Source organism: Panthera onca, chromosome D2 (genome assembly GCF_046562875.1).
Source record: "Panthera onca isolate mPanOnc1 chromosome D2, mPanOnc1 haplotype 2, whole genome shotgun sequence".
Taxonomy (NCBI): Eukaryota; Metazoa; Chordata; class Mammalia; order Carnivora; family Felidae; genus Panthera; species Panthera onca.
This window is the reverse complement of record NC_138349.1, coordinates 40,177,336-40,197,685: the sequence shown is the minus strand read 5'-3', so window position 1 is coordinate 40,197,685 and position 20,350 is coordinate 40,177,336. Positions and strand designations below refer to the sequence as shown.

Genomic DNA, 20,350 nt, shown 5'->3' with positions numbered 1-20,350 from the left:
GGTTCGAGCCCCGCATCAGGCTTTGCACTGACAGCTCATAGTCTGCAGCTTGCTTTGGATTCTGTGTCTCCCTCTCTCTCTGGTCCCTCCCCTGCTTGTGAGCATTCTCTCAAAAATAAAATAAACATCAAAATTAAAAAAAAAAAAAAAAAAGAACAAGAGTTCTGCCCTTCTTGTTCTTGGCTTAGACTTTTGGCTTTTATTTCTCTGTTCTTCCCTTTTGTATATGGAAATGGTAATACTATTTTAACTATTAATGAACCTGTAATACCGAACATAAAAAGGCAGTTACATTTCTGAAATAAGAGTAGATGGGAGACAGAATGTACTAGGTCAAGCCCACAATCCTTAGTTTTTGGTCAAGTGATACTAAAGTCAGAAATGAACTCACCTTTCACTCCCATCTTCGTGACTTCGGGCCCAACGATACGTTTCAGCATAGCCTGTGTATTCACTGTACTGTTCGGTACCTGAAACAAATAATCTGCCATTATTTTTTGGAAAGATTTTTCTTAAAAGCTGCATGTTCTAAAGGGTCTTGTTAATAAACTTATTTCTCCTTTCTAGAAATACCTTATTGGCAAATGTCAACTGAAACAAAAACCAAAAAACCCCACTGGTCTTAATGACTTGCTATTATTTTCTGTAAGGAAGAAAATGACACCTATAAAAGCCACTGCAATGTTTATTGTACACAGATAAATGTCTCGATCAACAGAGAAAACAAAATATGCTCTGTCATATTAATCTCTTTCATGAGGGATGCCTGGTGGCTCACTCGGTAAAGCATCTGGCTCTTGACGTCAGCTCAGGTTATGGTATCACAGTTTTAGGTTCAAGCCCCACATCGTGCTCTGTGCTGACAGCACAGAGCCTGCTTGGGATTCTCTCTCCCTCTCTCTCTGCTCTTCCCCCACTTGTGTGCTCTGTTTCTCTCTCTCACAAAATAAACTTAAAAAAAATTTTACATAAAAAAATTTCTTTCGTGAGGAGTGCAGTGACTTTTATAAAAGTCCAATGTCTTCAATATTAGTAATCTGATGGTAATATTTAGTTTGTACTATTGAGAAAGCAATTTTACATAACGACATTCCCTGCTAAGAAAAGAGTCATTAAAATTAAATCTAGGACTTGCCTATCAACATGCAAGTGACTTCAAAGGGCATTTTAAAACCAGTATATTGTGATATGAGAAAGGGAGGGGAAAAAAGCATAATTAAAATTCACTTGATGAGAATGTGCACCAAGGCTGCCACTTAACAGAGATTTCTACTTTTATTTTTAAAAGTTTTTATTTATTTAAGCATAATCTCTATATCCAATGTGGAACTCGAACTCATGACCCTGAGATCAAGTTACATTAAGCTCCTCTGAGTGAGCCAGCCAGGCACTCCCAGAGATTTCTACTTCATCAGACCTGAATGTCAGGAGGTATGGTGCCAAAGTGTCCTATTATTTAACTAAATAAAATCATTCCAATTCCTATGATCAGCTCAGTAATCACTTAATTTTCAAGAATCAACAAAACAGTAAAACGAAAAGCTGAAAACCCTGAGCAAGACAATACTTTTCATAAAGAAAAAAGAAATTAACAAAAAATAAACAAGACAACACTGACAACTAATATTAGTGACATTTTAGTCCAAGTGCCTTAATTTTGCCAGTAAATAAAATGCAAGCAGACTGACTTTTTCAATTTTTTTAAAATGCTTTTTATTTATTTTTGAGAGAGAGGGAGGGAGGGAGGGAGGGAGGGAGAGAGAGAGAGAGAGACAGAGAGAGAGAGATCACCAGAGAGGCATAGGGAATGAGGGGATACAGAATCTAAGGCCGGCTCCAGGCTCTAAGCTATCATCACAGAGCCCGACGTGAGGCTCAAACCCGTGAACAGCGAAATCATGACCTGAGCTGAAGTCAGACGCTCAATTGACTGAGTCACCCAGGTGCCCCCTGACTTTTACAGACAGCTAGAACACTATTTATTAACAAATGACTACTCATACTATAAAGGCCCAATACTGAAGATATCTGTGACAGACTTAATATTCAGGAAAAAAATGTTATTAGAATATACAGTATTTCAGAAAAAAATATACTTTATAAAAATAGAAAAGAAGGAGGGGGCATCTGGGTGGCTCAGATGGTTGAGCATATGATTCTTGATTTTGGCTCAGGTCATGATCTCACTGTTCATGAGACTGAACTCCGTGTCAGCTCTGTACTGATAGCAAGGAGCCTGTTTAGTATTCTTTCTATGCCCCTCCCCCATTCTCTCTGTTTCTCTCCCTTTCTCTCTCAAATAAAGATTTACAAAAAAAAAAAAAAAAAAAAAAAAAGGAAATGGGGTGCCTGCCTGGCTCAGTTGGAAGAGCACGTGACTATTGATCTTGGGGTTGAGTTCAAGCCCGACGCTGGGTGCAGAAATTACTTAAATAAATAAATAAACTTAGCGACGCCAGGGTGGCTCAGTCAGTTAAGTGTCCGACTCTTGATTTCAGCTGGTGTTACGGTCTCGTGGTTCATGGGATCGAGCCCCGTGTTAGACTCTGCACTGATAGTGCAGAGCCTGCTTTCGAGTCTGTGACTCCCTCTCTCTCTGCCCCTACCCTGCTCTCTCTCTCAAAATAAATAAACTTATAATAATAAAATAAACAAACTTAAAAAAATAGAAAACATGTTTAATAAAAATAAAAATAACTTAAAATCAAGTCATGACATGCTAATTATGAACTGTCAATTCTTCATCCAAAAGAAAATTAATTTCATTTTGAGGGTCAGGTTAACTTCTAACAGGTTACTTAAACAACCTGAAGCTTTTATACACAAAGAGTAGTAAATGTTGTGATTAACACTGCAAATGGCCTCTACATTTAACTATTAATTTACAGAGAACAGAGAAACATGTTAAATACCACCATGAAAATGTAATCAGCAACATTTAGACCATGGGAAACTCTATAGGACCAATAGTCTAGGCTGCTTACAAAACATTCATAAGGAGAGTAAAAGAGAGAGGAACCTATGAATTAAAAGAAGCAAATATGACAACAGTAACCATAAGAAAGTGAGAGTAGTTATATTAATATTGGATAAATCAGACTTTATGTGAAGGAGTATTATGAAAGATAAAGAGGAATACTTCATAATGATAAAAGGGTCAATTCACCAGAAAGACATAACAATTATGCTTTTATTTTGAATTCACATTTGAAAAATTAATGAAATTCATCACATTAACAGATTAAAGAACCCCACATAATCATATCAAAAGTTGGAGAAAAAATAAAATTCAACATCCATCATGATTAACATTTTCAGCAAAACTAAGAATAAAAAAAAAAAAAAAAGAACTCCCTCAATCTGATTAAGGATCATTACATAAAAGCTTACAACTACCTTCATACTCAGTGATAAAAACATTCCACCTAATTCAACACTGTAGTGAAGTCCTAGCGGCTGCAATAAGGGAAATAAATAAATAAATAAATAAAATAAAAATAGAAAGAAAAATCACAAAGAGAATAAAAAAAATAAGACTATCCCTATTTGCAAATGTTATGACTGTTCATGTAGCAAATCCTAAGGAATCACTAGGAAAAGAAAGAAAGAAAAGTTACGGAAAAGGAAGAAAAGCTCGTAAATAAATGCAGTAAGATCAAAGATAAGTCTATATACTAGCAACAAACAATGGGGAAATAAAACTTAAAAATCCATTAATCATAGCATCAAAAACCATAAAATACTTAGGAGTAAATGTAACAAAAGATGTAGAAGACACCACTGAGAAAAAGTAGAGAAGATTTAAATAAATGGCGACCATGTTCAGGGGCTTGAAGACTCAATATTGTATTTCTCAATACTGTAATTGCAAATTTTCCTCAATCCTGTTAATATCCTTAGCAGGCTTTTTTTTTTTTTAATAGTAATTGAGATGGTGATTCTAAAATTTGAATGGAAATGCAAAGAACCTAAAGTAATGAAAATACTTGTGAAAAAAGAACAGAATTGGAGGATTCAGCTACCTGAGTTTAAGATTTACTTAGTTGTGACCTAAGGAAAGACCAATAGATAGATCAATGGAAGTAAATAGAATTCATAGATAAATCCACACTTGTATGGTCAACTGACTTACAACAAAGGTGCTAAAACAATCCATTGGGGAAAGGACCATCCTTCCGACATGCTATTGCAATAATTAGATATTCATACAGAAAAATATCATAAACTTTAACTGCTACCTCACACTATGAACAAAAATCATTTTGAGATAAAATAACAGGCATCAACATAAAACCTAAAGTTATAAGACCTCTAGAAGAAAACACAGGAGAATGGCTTTAAGACGTTGGAGGTACATAAAAATTTCTTAAATAGGACAAAGAAAGCAGTAACCTTAATAAAAATTTTAAAAGACTAGATTAGGTCAATATTAAAACACTTTTAGGAAAATGCTTAGGCAAGACTGGAGGAAAAATATTTGGAAAACAACTATCTGACAAAAGACTTGTGTTCAGAATACTGAAGAACTCCTAGAAGTCAGTAATAAAAATATACAAACAACCCAATCTAGAAAAATAAGCAAAAGACTTAAACATCACAGAAGAAGATACAAAATTGGCCAATGACTACATGAAATACTGGTGAACATCACTAGTCCTAAGGGGAATGCAAATCAAAACCCCAGTGAAATACCACTATGTACCTGACAGAACAGCTAAATCAAAAAGAATGACAAAACCAAATGTGGACAAGGATGTCAGCTTAACTCCACTTAACAGGTTTGCTTTTTGCAGTGGCAAGGCTTAGAAGTTATGAAATCACATTCTGTGTATTCTAGGTTTATGCAAATGAGAAAAGAGGAAGGCTAGAATTTATGCCATGATGTTGGATGGCAATGAGAGGTACCCACAGGAATTCATGGTTGTTTGTTGGTATGTGTATGCGTGTGTGTGGTTAAACCATATACCTCCTGGCTCTGATGATGAAGGCATGGAAGCAATGACTCTCTTCGTAGCAATAAGGAATAACCAATTCAACTCCTGATTTCTAAAAATTACTCTATATCCAGGACTCCTTGGAGAAATGGCTGAATCTAGGGGCAGGGAATATACAAGATTGAGTTTAGAACATCTTTTTATGCCAAAAAAGAAGAAAGTGCATTAAAGAATGATCGGCGCATTGTCAAAGGAACACAATAGCCAACTGAAGGGGCTCTCACTGACCAAATCTGGAATAATTTAGCATCAAAACAGATGACAATAATGGATTATAACACATTGAATAAAGTAAGAATCCATGCATCTATAGAAATATTAATATACATAAATAAGAGAGAATGGAAAATCTCCCTTACAGTAGAGCGCCAACTACTAAATGCAGAAGGAATGATGGGAGTTAAGAAAATGGGTGCTAAAATTAGTGGCCAAATGTTTGATGAGGACAGGATATTTACACTTTCAAAGTATGTAAAATATATAACTACAAATTAATTAGAAAGGGAAAATACTAACTTGACAGTGGAGAACCTAGCACATCCTACCTCAACCAAGTCCTGACACTTAATATCACAGACACTGAAACAAAGTGGTATTACTATTCTCAAAGATACATTAGAGCAGGACACACCATTTCAGTGGGATTCCAACTAAAATGAATAAACTGAATCTAGTTACAAAGAAACATTGCGCAAACCCAAAATAAGAGACAATCTACCAAGTAATTGGTTTATATACTTTAAAAATATCAAGGTGAACAAATACCAGGAAAGGCTGAGAAACTATCCTGGTTGAAAGGAGTCAAGATATGATCCACTACCGGAGTAGACTCGGGGGAAAAAAAGCTACAAAGAATATAATTAGGTTAACTGACAAAATGAAAATGAAAATATTGAGTAGGAATTAATTCATAGTTCTTTATTAATGTTAAATTTCCCAATTTTTATAACTTTGCTGTGCTGATTTAACAGAATTTCCTAGTTATTAAGAAATATACAACAAAGTATTTGGGGTAAAAGGGCACAAAGTTGGGGCACCTGGGTGGCTCAGTCAGTTAAGTGTCTGACTTTGGTTCAGGTCATGATCTCATGGTTCGTGAGTTCAAGCCCTGCGTCGGGCTCTGTGCTGATAGCTCAGAGCCTGCAGCCTGCTTCAGGTTCTGTGTCTCCCTCTCTCTCTGTCCCCAACATCCCTGGTCACACTCTGTCTCTCTTTCAAAAATAAACATTAAAAAAAATGGGGGGGGGGGGGTCATAATGTCTCCAACATACTCTTGGACAGAGATGAGGAAAATAGAGAAAGAATGATAAAGCAGATGGGGAGAGATGTAAACTAGTGAATCTGGGTGAACAATATATGGAAGTTCCTTATATTATTCTTGTACCTTTCCTGAGTCTGAAGTTTCTCATACACACATAAATATAAAAATATCTATACAATATAAATAAATATCTAAAAAGCTATGAAAAATACTCCGTTTTCACAGATGATTAAAATTTCCCATAACAAAAACTTAAAAGATTTAAACTCAATACTAGAGTTTCTAGTCTATTACTTAGCATACTGCTTCTTAAAAATAATTTTTCAAAAATTTAAAATAATGTACACTTAATTCTTATAAATTCATCTAGAATTTTGGATAAGATACTCAGCTACAAATTAAGAAAATAAACTACAGAATTCATGTTTTTTGTTAAGCCTTCCTGGACACCATAAGTAGAGTTGGTGGTCCCTTGTCTGTGCTCCACAGTACTCTGCACAGAACATCAGTAAGGAACTTAACATATTAAATTGCAATCTGAAAGTCAGTTATATTTCTACACAGTAGCAATGAACAATCAGAAACTGAAATTTTAAATATACATTTACACAGCAATAAAAAAATATGAAATACTAAGGAATAAACCTGAGAAAATGTAAAAGTATACAGTGAAAAGTATACTACTGAGAGAAAGTAAAGATGACCCCAATAAACAGAGATATCTCATTCATGTGTCAAAGACTAAATATTGTTAAGATGTCAATTCTCCCCAAACTGATCTACAGATTCAAAGCAGTCTTGACTAAAAGTCCAGCAAGCTTTTTTGTAGATATTGATAAATTGATTCTAAAATTCACCAACACAACTCTGAAGAAGAACAAACTTGGAGGGCTCACACTACCTGATTTCAAGAATTATTATAAAGCTACAGCAATCAAGACGGTATGAACACAAAAAGAATAAATCAGTAAACTGAATTTCAAAATTAGAAACTTCCATTCCTTAAACATCACTATTAAGGTCATGAAAAGACACACCACATATATCTAACGAAAGACTTGTATCTGGGGCACCTGAATGGTTCAGTCAGTTAAGCGTCTGACTTTGGCTCAGGTCATGATCTGACAATTTGTGAGTTCCAGCCCCGCGTCGGGCTCTGTGCTGACAGCTCAGAGCCTGAAGCCTGCTTTGGAGTCTGTGTCTCCCTCTCTCTCTCTGCCCCTCCCCCACTCACACTCTGTCTGTCTCTCAAAAATAAATAAACATTAAAAAGAATTAAAAAATAAATTAAAAAATAAAAAGAGAAAGACTTGTATCCAAAACATATAAAGCATTTTCAAAAGTCAATATAAGAGGGGCGCCTGGGTGGCTCAGTCGGTTGAGCGTCCGACTTCGGCTCAGGTCACGATCTCGCGGTATGTGAGTTCGAGCCCCGCATCGGGCTCTGTGCTGACTGCTCAGAGCCTGGAGCCTGTTTCAGATTCTGTGTCTCCCTCTCTCTCTGACCCTCCCCCGTTCATGCTCTGTCTCTCTCTGTCTCAAAAATAAATAAACGTTAAAAAAAAAAAATTAAAAAAAAAAAAGTCACTATAAGAAAACAAACCCAATTAAAACATGGTGCAATAGCTTCATATATGTAGCCATATGTCAAAACTTCCCTAACTGTAAACTTTAAATATACAGTTTACTGTATGCCAATTATACCTCAATAAAGCTGTTGAAAATGTAATCTAACTCCCTCACTAGATTACCAGTTTCTCAAGGGCAGGATTATAAGTCATTAACATTTGTGTCTATATTAGCATTTTGTAACGCAAGTATATAAGATGCAGGGGTTGGCCCAGTTGGTGGAACATGTGACTCTTGATCTCAGGGTCGTGAGTTCAAGCCTCACATTGGATATGGGGCTTACTTAAAAAAAAAAAGAAAAAAGAAAAAAGAAAGAGAGAAGAAGAAGAATATAGAAGCAATTAAGTACTTGCATAAACGTAATTATTAACAAACAAAACCGGAAGAACATTATATTAACTGAGGTTAAAATAATAAGTCCAGAAAGACTTAATCAGAAAGTACTATGCAATTGACACATATAAAAAATTTCACATTTACAAAGACAGGGTGGCATGGTAAAAGGAGCACCACACTGAGATTAGGAAACATGAGGGACCCAAAGTGAATCCTTAAGTAACCAAATTTCTCAGGGGACTTCCATTTCAGCATATGAAAATCAAGCTGGTTAATAATTTTTGTTTTGTTTACCTCATAGAATTGCTTGGAAAGCCATAGGAGTTTAAAAGTCTTCAAAACCATAAAACAGTTAGTATTGGTGTCATCAAACTTAACTTTATAAAGAGGTAGAGAAACCAAAGACACGTGATTTCATTTATGTGAAGTTTAAAAGCAACCTGGTCTCCTGACCTGACTGGAAATAAAGACAGCTATGAATAGTTCTGTTCCTTTCTAATTTTTGTCCAGCAGTGGACAAGCTCCATTTTCCTTATTTATAAAAAACAAAACAAAACTGCCTGCTCTGATCTCTTAACTACGAAAACAAACACCTGTTCTCTCTTTTCAAAAGAAAGTGGTTGAAAAATATAAAATACCAATTATTATATTTCTATTTTAGGTTAAGATGATTTTAGTCTTCCTTCCTAAAAGAAACAAGATTAGATTTATTTCCTTCAGGTATGAGAAATCAAAGATGCATATACAGATGCTTTTGCTCTAAGAAAATTAAATCCTGGTTTTTCTGAGTAGACATCCTTCAAAATTATATCAACTGTCTGTTCTGAAAAACAGATACCCTTGTTTTAAATTCAAATTTATTGATAAACTATGATGAAACACAAAGGTAAATAGCGATAATAGCAAACAAGAGAAGACAACTGAATGACCTTTGTGGTAGCTCTCTGTGGGTATAGCCTATAAGACTTCATGCTCACAGACAAATCTTCACTTAAGGAAAAACGAGAAGGAACCCATTAAAATCTGTGCAAGAGCTCATGACAGACTAATGAGTTTTTAGATTTGGTAATACATGTTCTTATCTTCTCTTACAAATAATGAAAAATTTATGAAGAACTAAGGAAAAAATATTTGGAGACTGAAAAAATTCTATATCTATGGGTTGTGCTCTTGGAAAGAAGGTTTATATGAAAGCAAAGCCATCTACCCTGCTTTTCTTAGGAGCACTCATACAGTGGTGATTATGCAGGAGATAGAACATTCTTGACTTTCATTCCCATGATCAATAAAAATGAAGAGAAGCTAAACTCAAACGAGTTTGGATCCTTCCCAGTGAGCTGGTATCATTTAGTTAGCAATGGGCTGTTTTTGTAGTGATGGGCCTTCAGTGTTGTTGTTCTATAAGAAGCATCAATACCATAAGCAGTGGTATCCACTTTTCTACTTTCTAGCAGATCTGCTGACGTTCACAAAAGATGTTAAGAATCTGTGATATCTGGGGCAATTCTCTTCACTAGAGGGCAGGTTTTATTTTAAAGGTACTAACATTCTGCTCAGTAAGTTTTATGTCTAGGCACCTGCTTTAAGCGCTCACCATACAGAAACAACAAAACAAACTCCCAGAACCATGATAACACCCTTTGGTAGTAAAGCTATTTTGCTAGATGAGGTAGAAGAACATGAAAAAGGGTAAAAAAGGAAAAGGTTGGGGGGGGGGGGGGCGGGGGAGACTGCAGTTTCTTTCCTTCTATCTATATTTACTGAAAAGTTTTACCCATGGCTGCCTCCAGGGAGGATCAGAGCAAATAGAGGGAGAACACTATCTGGATAAACACTATTTGCCTGTTTGCATGACCTGTTTCATATTCATTTCAAAGTCTGATACCAACCAGATACCCCACAATGATGATAAATTTAATTTATTTCTAATTTCTCAAACTCTTCTACAGATTCAGGCAGCATAGTCACAGCCATTAGCTCATTGAGCCTGGATGAATCATAGAAGCAATGGAATTGATCAGGCAGATAGATTGCAGTGCATGGTTAAGAGTCTCCTAAGAAGGAAGATGGCAGAAATCCAACATCAAATAGATGATGAAATGGCCATTTCCATTAAGAGAACATCACATCACAGATATTAATTAGAAGGCACTATAATAGAATTAAGTGGATGTGAGGGAAAATGCTGAGTTAAAAGTCACCCCGGATGTCCCTAGCCTGAAGTAATAATAGATGTGAAGGTGAGTCATGGATCTGCAATTTTCCATTCATTTTACAATAGCTGTAGGTAAGGTAGAGAACAGACATAACTCCATAGTGATGATCCTTTTTTAGACAGAGGACAAACTATCTTTAAAAAAAAAAAAAAAAAAACAATTCTAGTATTTTCCTTTTACTATTCTCAGGAAAATTACATTTTTTATTTACAGCAACATTAATGGTAGATGATAAGAGACTTACTACTTCCGAAGTAAAAAAGAAATGAAGCAAATGAAACAAATTAGCTTTGAGTTTAAATGCCCAGCATTCTACCAACTTTTTTATTTTAAGGATGGAAATTCATCTTTAAAACTAAGGAGAGATTCTGTTCTGAATCTTTGGCTCAAATCTCATTTAGCTGCTAAAAATTAAAAATCTTTTAAAGTATTATTTGACACACCCAAATGCTGGAGGCAGTCACATTCCAGACATTAAGAGCTCTCTAAAACATAATGAGACTAATATTTAAAGTATCTATTGGCTTTGGGGCTCCTGGCTGGCTCAGTCGGTTAAGTGTCTGACTCTTAATTTTGGCTCAGGTCATGATCTCATGGTTCGTGAGATGAAGCTTTCCATCGGCCTCTGTGCTGATGATAAGGAGTCTGCTTGGGATTCTCTCTCCCTTTCTCTCTGCCTCTCCTCCACTTGCTCTCCTTCTCTCTCAAAATAAATATAACAACAACAACAAAATATCTATTGGCCCAACAATGGATTTAGACAGTTTAATTTTTTTGTTCTGCAATTCCTGTACTTTCTTTTCCCCTAATACATTCCAACTGCATCCTTCCTATCTGCACACATGATAAACAATAAATGCAGACAGAGGACCAATAAGTGAGTTGAGACAACAGTGAAAATAAAAGGTTTTTATCTTTACATTTCAGTATAATCTGGATCACAACCTCAGAATTCCAGATGAAATACTTCAGGTTATTAACTTCAAATAGTTGAGTTTTATCCAAGGGGAAGTTTCTTTGCTGAGGCTCCATTCTTAATTTCCCATATAAACTTAAAAAATTAACAATTTACCTTACCTCACCAAAAAGCAGAATCACAGGGATATTATAAAAATAATAAGATATCCAAATACTGCACAATAACTTGGTGAAAGCCTTTTTCTTTTAACCAACAAAAACTTACAAAATATAAGGACACATCAGCAAAACTGATTAAGTAAAAACCTCTGAAAAATTTCTCCTCCATAAAAGCAATGAGAACACTGGCAAAAATTGTGAGAATCAACTTTTTATGAACTGTGGGAATAACCAAAGGCTTGTAGCAGTCTGAGGAGGGTTTATTAAAGAAAATTGGCTGAATCTTGGAAAAAACAATGAGTTTTATGATGTTTTAACTTTCCTTATTTAACTCTTGCAAGCTCTAGAGTAGCCTTAAAATCCAACAGTCTGCTATAAACATTGGGGTACAAGTGCCCCTATGCATCAGCACTCCTGTATCCCTTGGGTAAATTCCCAGCAGTGTTATTGCTGGGTCATAGGGTAGATCTATTTTTAATTTTTTGAGGAACGTCCACGCTGTTTTCCAGAGTGGCTGCACCAGTTTGCATTCCCACCAACAGTGCAAGAGGGTTCCTGTTTCTCCACATCCTCTCCAGCATCTATAGTCTCCCGATTTGTTCATTTTAGCCACTCTGACCAGCATGAGGTGGTATCTCAGTATGATTTTGATTTGTATTTCCCTGATGAGGAGTGACACTAAGCATCTTTTCATGTGTCTGTTGGTGTCGCACTCTCAACAATAGCCAAATTATGGAAACAGTCTAAATGTCCATCAACTGATGAATGGATAAAGAAATTGTGGTTTATATACACAATGGAGTACTACGTGGCAATGAGAAAGAATGAAATATGGCCCTTTGTAGCAATGTGGATGGAACTGGAGAGTGTGATGCTAATAAGCCATACAGAGAAAGACAGATACCATATGTCTTCACTCTTATGAGGATCCTGAGAAACTTAACAGGAACCCATGGGGGAGGGGAAGGAAAAAAAACAAAAAGAGAGGTTAGAGTGGGAGAGAGCCAAAGCATAAGAGACTCTTAAAAACTGAGAACAAACTGAGGGCTGATGGGGGGGTGGGAGGGAGGGGAAGGTGAGTGATGGGTATTGAAGAGGGCATCTTTTGGGATGAGCACTGGGTATGGTATGGAAACCATTTTGACAATAAATTTCATATATTTAAAAAAAAAAAAGAGAGAGAGAGAGAAGTGTCTATGCATGTTTTCTGCCCATTTCTTCACTGGGTTATTTGTTTTTCAGTGTGGAGTTTGGTGAGTTCTTTATAGATTTTGGATACTAGCCCTTTGTCTGATATGTCATTTGCAAATATCTTTTCCCATTCCATCGGTTGCCTTTTAGTTTTGTTGTTTCCTTTGCAGTGCAGAAGGTTTTTATCTTGATGAGGTCCCAATAGTCATTTTTGCTTTTAATTCCCTTGCCTTTAGAGATGTGTCAAGTAAGAAACTGCTGTGGCTGAGGTCAGAGAGGTTTTCTCCTGCTTTCTCCTCTAGGGTTTTGATGGTTTCCTCTCACATTCAGGTCCTTCATCCATTTTGAGTTTATTTTTGTGAATGGTGTAAGAAAGTGGTCTAGTTTCATTTTTCTGCACGTCGTTGTCCAGTTCTCCCAGCACCATTTGTTAAAGAGACTGTCTTTTTTCCATTGGATAATCTTTCCTGCTTTGTCAAGATTAGTTTGCCATACTTTTGTGGGTCCAATTCTGGAGTCTCTATTCTATTCCATTGGTCTATGTGTCTGTTTTTGTGCCAATACCATACTGTCTTGATGATCACAGCTTTGTAGTAGAAGCTAAAGTCTGGGATTGTGATGCCTCCCGCTTTGGTCTTCTCCTTCAATATTACTTCGGCTATTCGGGGTCTAGCACTTTCAACAATAGCCAAATTATGGAAAGAACCTAAATGTCCATCAACTGATGAATGGATAAAGAAATTGTGGTTTATATACACAATGGAATACTACTTGGCAATGAGAAAGAATGAAATCTGGCCTTTTGTAGCAACGTGGATGGAACTGGAGAGTGTTATGCTAAGTGAAATAAGTCATACAGAAAAAGACCGATACCATATGTTTTTACTCTTATGTGGATCCTAAGAAACTTAACAGAAGACCATGAGGGATGGGAAGGAAAAAAAAAAGTTAGAGAGGGAAGGAGGCAAACCATAAGAGACTCTTAAAAACTGAGAATAAACTGAGGGTTGACGGGGGGTGGGAAGGAGGGGAAAGTGGGTGATGGGCATTGAGGAGGGCACCTTTTGGGATGAGTACTGGGTGTTGTATGGAAACCAATTTGACAATAAATTTCATATTTAAAAAAAAACAAAACACCAACAGTCTGTAATCACAGTAAAAACCACCTAAGGGTTCAGAAAAAGGTTGAAGCTCCTTCAAAGCCCCATTCTCAGAGAACTGTCATCATCTAACCTATCTGGTGGTTCCCTGGAAGACCTCACTCACAAAGCTGCCTTTATTTGACCTGACTTGGAATTTACCCAGTATAAAAAACCTAATCCCCAAGGTTGTTCGTTGAAAACAATTACATGGAATTGCTTAGCAGTATGGCTGCCTGAGGCAGTAGATATCAGTTAGGGCAAGTAATAGCCTTATCAAAAAGTTTCAAAAGAAAAGCTGAGGAATGAGATATCTGTAAGGGGCTTTAAAAAGTTCTTAGTATTCCCAGGAATCTAGAAGTCTATATGTATGACCACGTCTGTGCACATGCTCAAGAAAGACGTGAGAAAGTCCTAAGCTCACTCCTCAGACCTTGAGGCTCTGTGCAAGCAGGAAGTGAAGTGTGAAGTACAAGCAGGAAGGAAGTGTCATTGGCCTGGTTGAGTGCTGAAGGTGAGCCCCAGTGTCCACATAGAGCCCTTCACTAAAGACTGAAAGACTTATTGGCTCTAAACATTTAAGCAATCTTCGTCCAATCATTAGTTAACCACTAACCTAACCCAGCAGAGACTAATGGTCACATATAAAAAAAGAATACAGACTTTACAGAATTAGTTTAGAAAGGTTACGAAACAACAAGAGAAAACAGCAACAAAAACAAACTCTAGGCAAAGGGGAAAATCTGATTTTGAGAGTTGCTACATTATTCAAATGTGTGGTTTTCAACAAAAAATTGAGATATGCAAAGAAAAAAGAAAGTAGGCCCATACTCAGGGAAAAAAAGGGAGTAAACTATAACTGTACCCAAGGAGCCCAGATGTTAGACTTACTGAACAAAGACATTAGCTATTTTAAATATATTCAAAAAACTAAGGGAAATTATGTCTAAAGAACTAAATTAAAGTTTGCAAATAATGCCTCACAAATAGAGAATCTCAAAGAGAGAGAGAGAGAGAAATTATTAAGAAGAAAAAAAAAAAAGAACCAAATAGAAATTCTGGAGTTGAAAAGTACAGTAATCAGAATAAAAATTTCAGGGGCACCTGGGTGGCTCAGCTGGTTGAGCATCCTTGACTCTTGATTTCAGCTCAGGTTATGATCCTATGGTTTGTGAGATCAAGCCTCATGTCTGGCTCTGTGCTGTCATCACAGATTGGGATGCTATCTCTCCCTCTCTCTCTGCCCCTTCCCCCCAACCTCAAAATAAATAAATAACCATAAGAAAAAAAAAGTTATAAACATTTTTCACTGGAGGGACTCAAAGGCAGTGAAAGGAAGCACAAAAAAGAATCTGTAAACTTGAATATAGGTCAAATGAGATTATCCTGTCTGAGGAACAAAAGAATAGAGAATGAAGAAAAACGAACAGAGCTTCAGAGACCAATAAGACATCATCATGTATACCAACATATGCATAATGGGATTCTCAGAAGGAGAAGAAAAAAAGGGACAGAAAGAATATTTAAAGAAGTACTGGTCAAAAATTTACCAAATTTAAACATTCAAGCGGCTCAATGAACCCCAAATAGGATAAAAATCAAAGAGATTCTAAACACATCATAATCAAACTGTTCAAAGACAAAGAGAAAATCATGAAAGTAAAACATAAGGAACAAAATGTTGATACTCTCTTGAAGGTTGTCTACAAATATATCTGAGACAAAGAGAGTGGCTTCAAGAGTAGATCTCAGAGTCTTAGTTCAGACACGTACGTCTTTGGAGGTAAATTAGTTGAGTACAAATTTTATGTAACTCCTATGGAATGGTTTTTCTCTCACTGTAATTTTTCAGAATAACAATCAACCAAATTCTCCAACCCAGTTAAATATTTAGTTTCCCACACTAATCTCAAAGCGGCAACAGATTCAAAAAGGGTAAGAAATCTTCTTTTGCAGAAAGATAGAGGCATCAGCAGCTGATGACTGATTATGGCTTTTATGTGGGAATGTTCTTTTAGGTACCTGAATAAAAGACTTAACTTATGTATAGTGGCTGATTAAGAATTTGAGAGGTGGGAGTTAATCACTAAATTTTTGGTAGCTGATTCACAAGAAAATACAGTGATATAGTTGTATCTCAAGGTAAAAAAACTTAAGAAAAAAATTTTAATCTCAATAATAGACCAAAAGTATAAATTTTACTATATTTCCCTCTCTCCTCCTTCCATATTAACTTAAATCAAGAAGAGGCATTTAGATCATCACACTTTTTCTCTCAGGATTAGAAATTAGGGTAAACATAAGGTTCCTGATTTATTACTATTCAATGAAAGCTCTCTGTTGTACTCTCTTTGAATACTGTAAGTATGCTTTTTAAATGTATATACATCTTCATATTGAAGTATAACAAAGCAATTTGGAAACATAATGGAAGAATAATAACAGAATACATGGTCAAAGACACATCACTATCCTCTTTTTAAGGGCATAACATAAAATTTCAAACTGGAGGGTAGCTTTTACCCTTGTTCCTCAGATAAAGATGTCAAGAATGAAAAGGTGGGTATCAAGTGTCTTACTCGACTAGGAAAATAGAACTGTAACAATTTCCAAAAACCAAGAATAAATTAATCAATAAAAACATTGGGACTAAGGCCAATGATAGAGAAAAGCTGTATCTGGGTGGCCTCTAGTCTTCATGATAGATACTCATAGGTGGGGAAAGCTACTTTATTGTACAGACTTCCCAAAACTAACCTGTAATGATAAGACATTCATTGTGATCCAGCACCTCAGTGAAGAGCCGTGAAACAATTAACTCGGGGTTAATTAAAAAGCGGATTTCTTCTTGCACAAGTCCTGCACCAGTTACACCACCTCCAACAAAACGGTTTGCAAAATCCACCTATTTGGAAAAATGTGGCATGTTAAATGATTATCTAAAATACCTACATATATGATAAAGAAGCACTTTCTCTCTTGCTTTCGTTTCCCATATAAATCAATCCCCAAATTAGTAATCTTCCAACGGAGAACAGACTGTGGTTGACTGCACTCTTTCCATCTCACTCCAGGTAACATCTTTGCATACTTCTTTAGATTCCAAAACCTTAGAAGGAACCTGGAAAATGGAGCTTTTAGGCAAAAGCCTCAGTGTAATCATACAGACTCTTATTTACAAACCTTATATGTACTACAAGGGCCACAAATCAAAGGAAACTTTATCTGGAAAGGTTTCAAGATCATTTCCCTACCATTCACTACTCAATTTCCATTTATGGATTTCATATGACTCTAATATAATTATATCTTTCTTATATAATATGGCAATCAAACATTTGTCCTTAAAGAAATTTAGTCATTGCCCTTTTTTTTAAGTAATTGCCCTTTTTTGGATAACCTTTTTCTTCTGTGAAAGAATAAAGAGATAAAATTTCACCCTAAATTCAGATGCAAAGCAAACGACATGAACATTACAAACTGTTTATTTTTACTATACCTAAGGAGAAAAAAAAAAGAAAACAGGAAACCTAGTTTAACAACAAAGACTCATAAAATTGGCTATTGTTGATAATGCTGCTATAAACATTGGGGTGCACGTTTATGGAAAGAGCCCAAATGTCCATTGACTGATGGATAAAGAAGATGTTTTATGTATATATATACATACACACATACACACACACACACACACACACACACACACACACACACACTAGAATATTACTCAGCCAAAAAATAGTATGAAATCTTGCCTTTTGCAATGATGAGAATGGAGTCAGAGAGTATTATGCTAAGTGAAATAAGTCAGTCAGAGAAAGACACATACCATATGATTTCACTCATATTTGGAGTTTAAGATACAAAATAAACAATCACAGGGGAGGGAGAAACAGAGGCAAACCAAGAAACAGACTCTTAACTATAGAGGGCACACAGAGGGTTACCAGAGGGTAGATAGGCGGGGGGTGGGTTAAATAGGTGATGGGAATTAAGGAGTGCATCGTGGTGATGAGCACGGGTTGTTGTATCTAAGTGTTGAATCAAAAATTGTATAGCTGAAACTAATATCACACTGTATGCTAACTAACTGGAATAAAAAAAAAAAAGTTAAAAGAAAAACCCAAAGGGGACACCTGGGTGGCTCAGCCGGTTGAGCATCAGACTTCAGCTCAGGTCATGATCTCATGGTTCATGAGTTCGAGCCCTGTGTCAGGCTCTGTGCTGACAGCTTGGAGCCTGGAGTCTGCTTCGGATTCTGTCTGTCTGTCTGTCTCTCTCTCTGACCCTCCCCTGCTAACACTCTGACCCCTCTCTCAAAAATAAACATTAAAACAAAAAAAAAAGATTCAACTAAATTAATATTTCCAATTTAGTTTAAAATTACTCATAAGCTTTCTGTGGAGTACTATAATGGGATCCCCAAGCTCCTATTAATAAAGATGAGTTACACAATGCTCTAGACAAAGCAAATTCTACCTGTCAGTATTATTTGTCTTAAACTTACTAAGCACTCCAGCATGTCCAACATTATGTGAAGCTCTATGGGGCAATATGTAAGAAATGGTTTCCAACTTTTAGATTACCCTATTTGAGGATTTAGATTACACACATACATAACACCTTGTGTACATACATAGCCACCCACACCCACAAAGATTTTAGTAAGGCAAGAGAGGCTTGAATATTGTACAGAGAAAATAACTCTCTTTCCTCTACTCCTACAGTACTACCACACTCACAACACTTCTGATGTCAGATGTATGGGTTTCCACACATAGAGCAATTCTGAAACACCAGCTGGGTGTCCTATAATTCAATTCGGTTCTGACACTATCTACCAGGAGTTAGCATCAGATCCAACAGGCTAATAACAATTCAGTCCCACAAAACTGCCCCACTGCAGACACCAACTGCAACTAGAAGTACAGTTGATCGGCTATAAATGGGGTTCTCATAATCTGCTCTTGTGGTTTGATAAACTCACAGAACTCACGGTGACACTTACTTATGTTTACTCATTTATTAAAAAGGATATAATAATGGACAGAGATGAACAGACATATGAAGTGATAGGGCGTGGTATATGGTAAGAGGCATAGAGCTACCTCTCCCTCTCCCCATGTTCACCAACTTCCACATGTTCACCAACCTGGAAGCTCTTTGAATGCCATACTTTTGGGTAGTTTGGTGGAAGCTTCATCACTTAGGCAGGATCATCAATCATTAGCACAGTCTCCAGTCCCTCTCCTTTTCCCAGAATATGGGGAGTAGAGTAGAAAGTTTCAAGCTTCTAATCATGGCTTAGTCTTTTTGGTAACCAGCCCCCACCCTAAAGCTCTCCAGGAGCTCACCAAAAGTCACCTCATCAGAACAAAAGACACTCCCATCACCTAGGAAATTACAAGGGTTTTAGGAGCTCTGTGCAAAGAATCAGGGGCAGACACCAATATAGATTTTTTTCTATGATTTTACATATACTTTCAGACTACTGTCAAATGTAAGATTTCTTAAAACCTGCTTGTATTCTCAGGGCACCTGGGCGGCTCAGTCGGTTAAGCATCCGACTTTGGCTCAGGTCATGATCTGACAGTTTGTGAGTTCGGACCCTGCACTGGGCTCTGTGCTGATAGCTCACAGCCTGGAGCCTGCTTCGGTTTCTGTGTCTCCCTTTCTCTCTGTCCCTCCTCCTCTCCTCTCTAAAATGAATAAACATTAAAAAAAATTTTTTTTAAGTTGCTTATGTCTCTAAAGCAATTGTAATATTAAACAATACTTTGAAGCCTATTCTACAAAAGAGTAAAACAAGAATATGAATTTTTTTACATATAAAAATATATGTGGAAAGACAGAAACTAATAGAAGGTAAAGCAGTCTTCTTTCATTAGAAAAGAACTTAGAAAATACTGAAAAATATGACTGGACAAGATCTTGAAATGAGTTATCATAGAATCATATATAAATTTACATTCAGACATACTAAATCAACACTAAAAAAAGAGTAATTCTGTAGCTTATATAGAAAAATAATTTTGATTCAACAAGTCCATTGATTAGAATTATTTACAACATATAAAGTCATTATGCATTGGGTGATTTATGACTTAAAATATTCAACAAATATTAACTGAATATTGTGCTGGGGACCATGAGATACAAAAATAAGTAAGACGTGGGCCCTGGCTTCACAGCATTTGTAATCTAGATGAGATCCCAGCACATAAGCAGAATGAAAAAATGTTTATTAACGAACCTACTAGAATATATTTGATCCTTTCCAAATAATAAAATTAACTAAAATTGGAGCATGGGGAGGAGAATAGGGGAGTTTACAAGAGGAGATGATATTCAATTTAGATTTTGCTGACATTCAGGCAGAGGGAATAACTGCACAAACACATAGGAAAAACACAGAGCTGTAAGCAGCTCTATGAAGAGTGATAAGCATGTTCCTCACGCCTATCTGCGATGTAGAGTATGTGAAGGATTATGGTTGGTGATAAGGTA

General features: G+C 36.3%; 1 protein-coding gene across 7 annotated transcripts in view; it reads right to left on the bottom strand.

Annotated features, from left to right (window-relative positions):
* Positions 1-20,350, bottom strand: part of PARG (poly(ADP-ribose) glycohydrolase) — a 131,322-nt gene that overhangs the window by 31,272 nt on the left and 79,700 nt on the right. For all 7 annotated transcript variants that reach the window (XM_081790506.1, XM_081790507.1, XM_081790508.1 and 4 more), the window contains 2 exons: positions 16,601-16,748; positions 392-470 (listed from right to left, as the gene is read on the bottom strand). In XM_081790506.1, coding sequence (XP_081646632.1) covers positions 392-470; positions 16,601-16,748 — 227 coding nt within the window. The remainder of the gene's footprint in view (positions 1-391; positions 471-16,600; positions 16,749-20,350) is intronic.